At 61.9% G+C, this 711-nt stretch overlaps 1 protein-coding gene across 5 annotated transcripts in view; it reads right to left on the bottom strand.

The window, feature by feature from the left end:
• VAV2 (vav guanine nucleotide exchange factor 2) overlaps positions 1-711 on the bottom strand; it is a gene marked incomplete at its 5' end in the record, with an annotated part of 186799 nt that overhangs the window by 16002 nt on the left and 170086 nt on the right. For all 5 annotated transcript variants that reach the window (XM_027766642.1, XM_027766645.1, XM_027766643.1 and 2 more), the window contains 1 exon segment: positions 4-94. In XM_027766642.1, coding sequence (XP_027622443.1) covers positions 4-94 — 91 coding nt within the window.

Here is a 711-nt window from a genome sequence, read left to right as displayed (position 1 = left end):
GGCCCCCGGGGGCCGCTCCCTGACGAGGTAGGTCCCGCTGGCGTGGGACTTGAGCAGGTTGTCCGTCTGCTGCCTCTCCATGCTGCCTGCAAACCTGGAGTGGCCGGGAGCGGGTGAGTGACGCCACCGAAGGGGCGCCAGGCTGGCGAGGCTCCCCAGCTCGCTTGCTTGATCTTCACGAGGAGCCGGTTGGGAAGGGGCCGGTCGGAGCAGGGCGCGGGGGCGGGCCGGCTGAAGAGCGCCCGCAGGTAAGGGAAGGGGGGCCTGCAGCGGCCTCGTCCCAGCCCACGGTTTCTGCTCAGCCCCGAGGCTGGAGAGAGGGGCTGTGGACATGGCGCTCCTGTCCGGCCCCCTCGTCCCCTTCATCATCCAACAAGCAGCAAGGGCTAAAGGCCACACAGGCTGTTTCCCTGACACACGGGGCCGCCGTCCACACTAACTGAATTTCAGATTTGAGATAAAGTCTTCCCTGCTTCGCTGTTGAAATGGAGCTGCTCTTGGGACCAGCAGTTAGCGTTATGGCTATGTCACTGGACTCCCATGTAGTAGACTACGGTTCCAGTCCCGGACCCGGTGGCTTAAACTCATGCCGGGCGCGTGTACATGCATGCCCAAGATCCCGAGAGTCTGTGTCTCTGTCTTTCTGTCTGTCTGGTGAGCGCACGCGCCCGATAGCAAAAAAAAAAAAAAAAAAAAGGGACTCTCTTCGTC

The sequence above is a fragment of the Tupaia chinensis genome, unplaced genomic scaffold (assembly GCF_000334495.1).
Source record: "Tupaia chinensis unplaced genomic scaffold, TupChi_1.0 Scaffold143602_1, whole genome shotgun sequence".
Taxonomy (NCBI): domain Eukaryota; kingdom Metazoa; phylum Chordata; class Mammalia; order Scandentia; family Tupaiidae; genus Tupaia; species Tupaia belangeri.
This window is presented reverse-complemented; position numbering and strand designations above follow the sequence as displayed.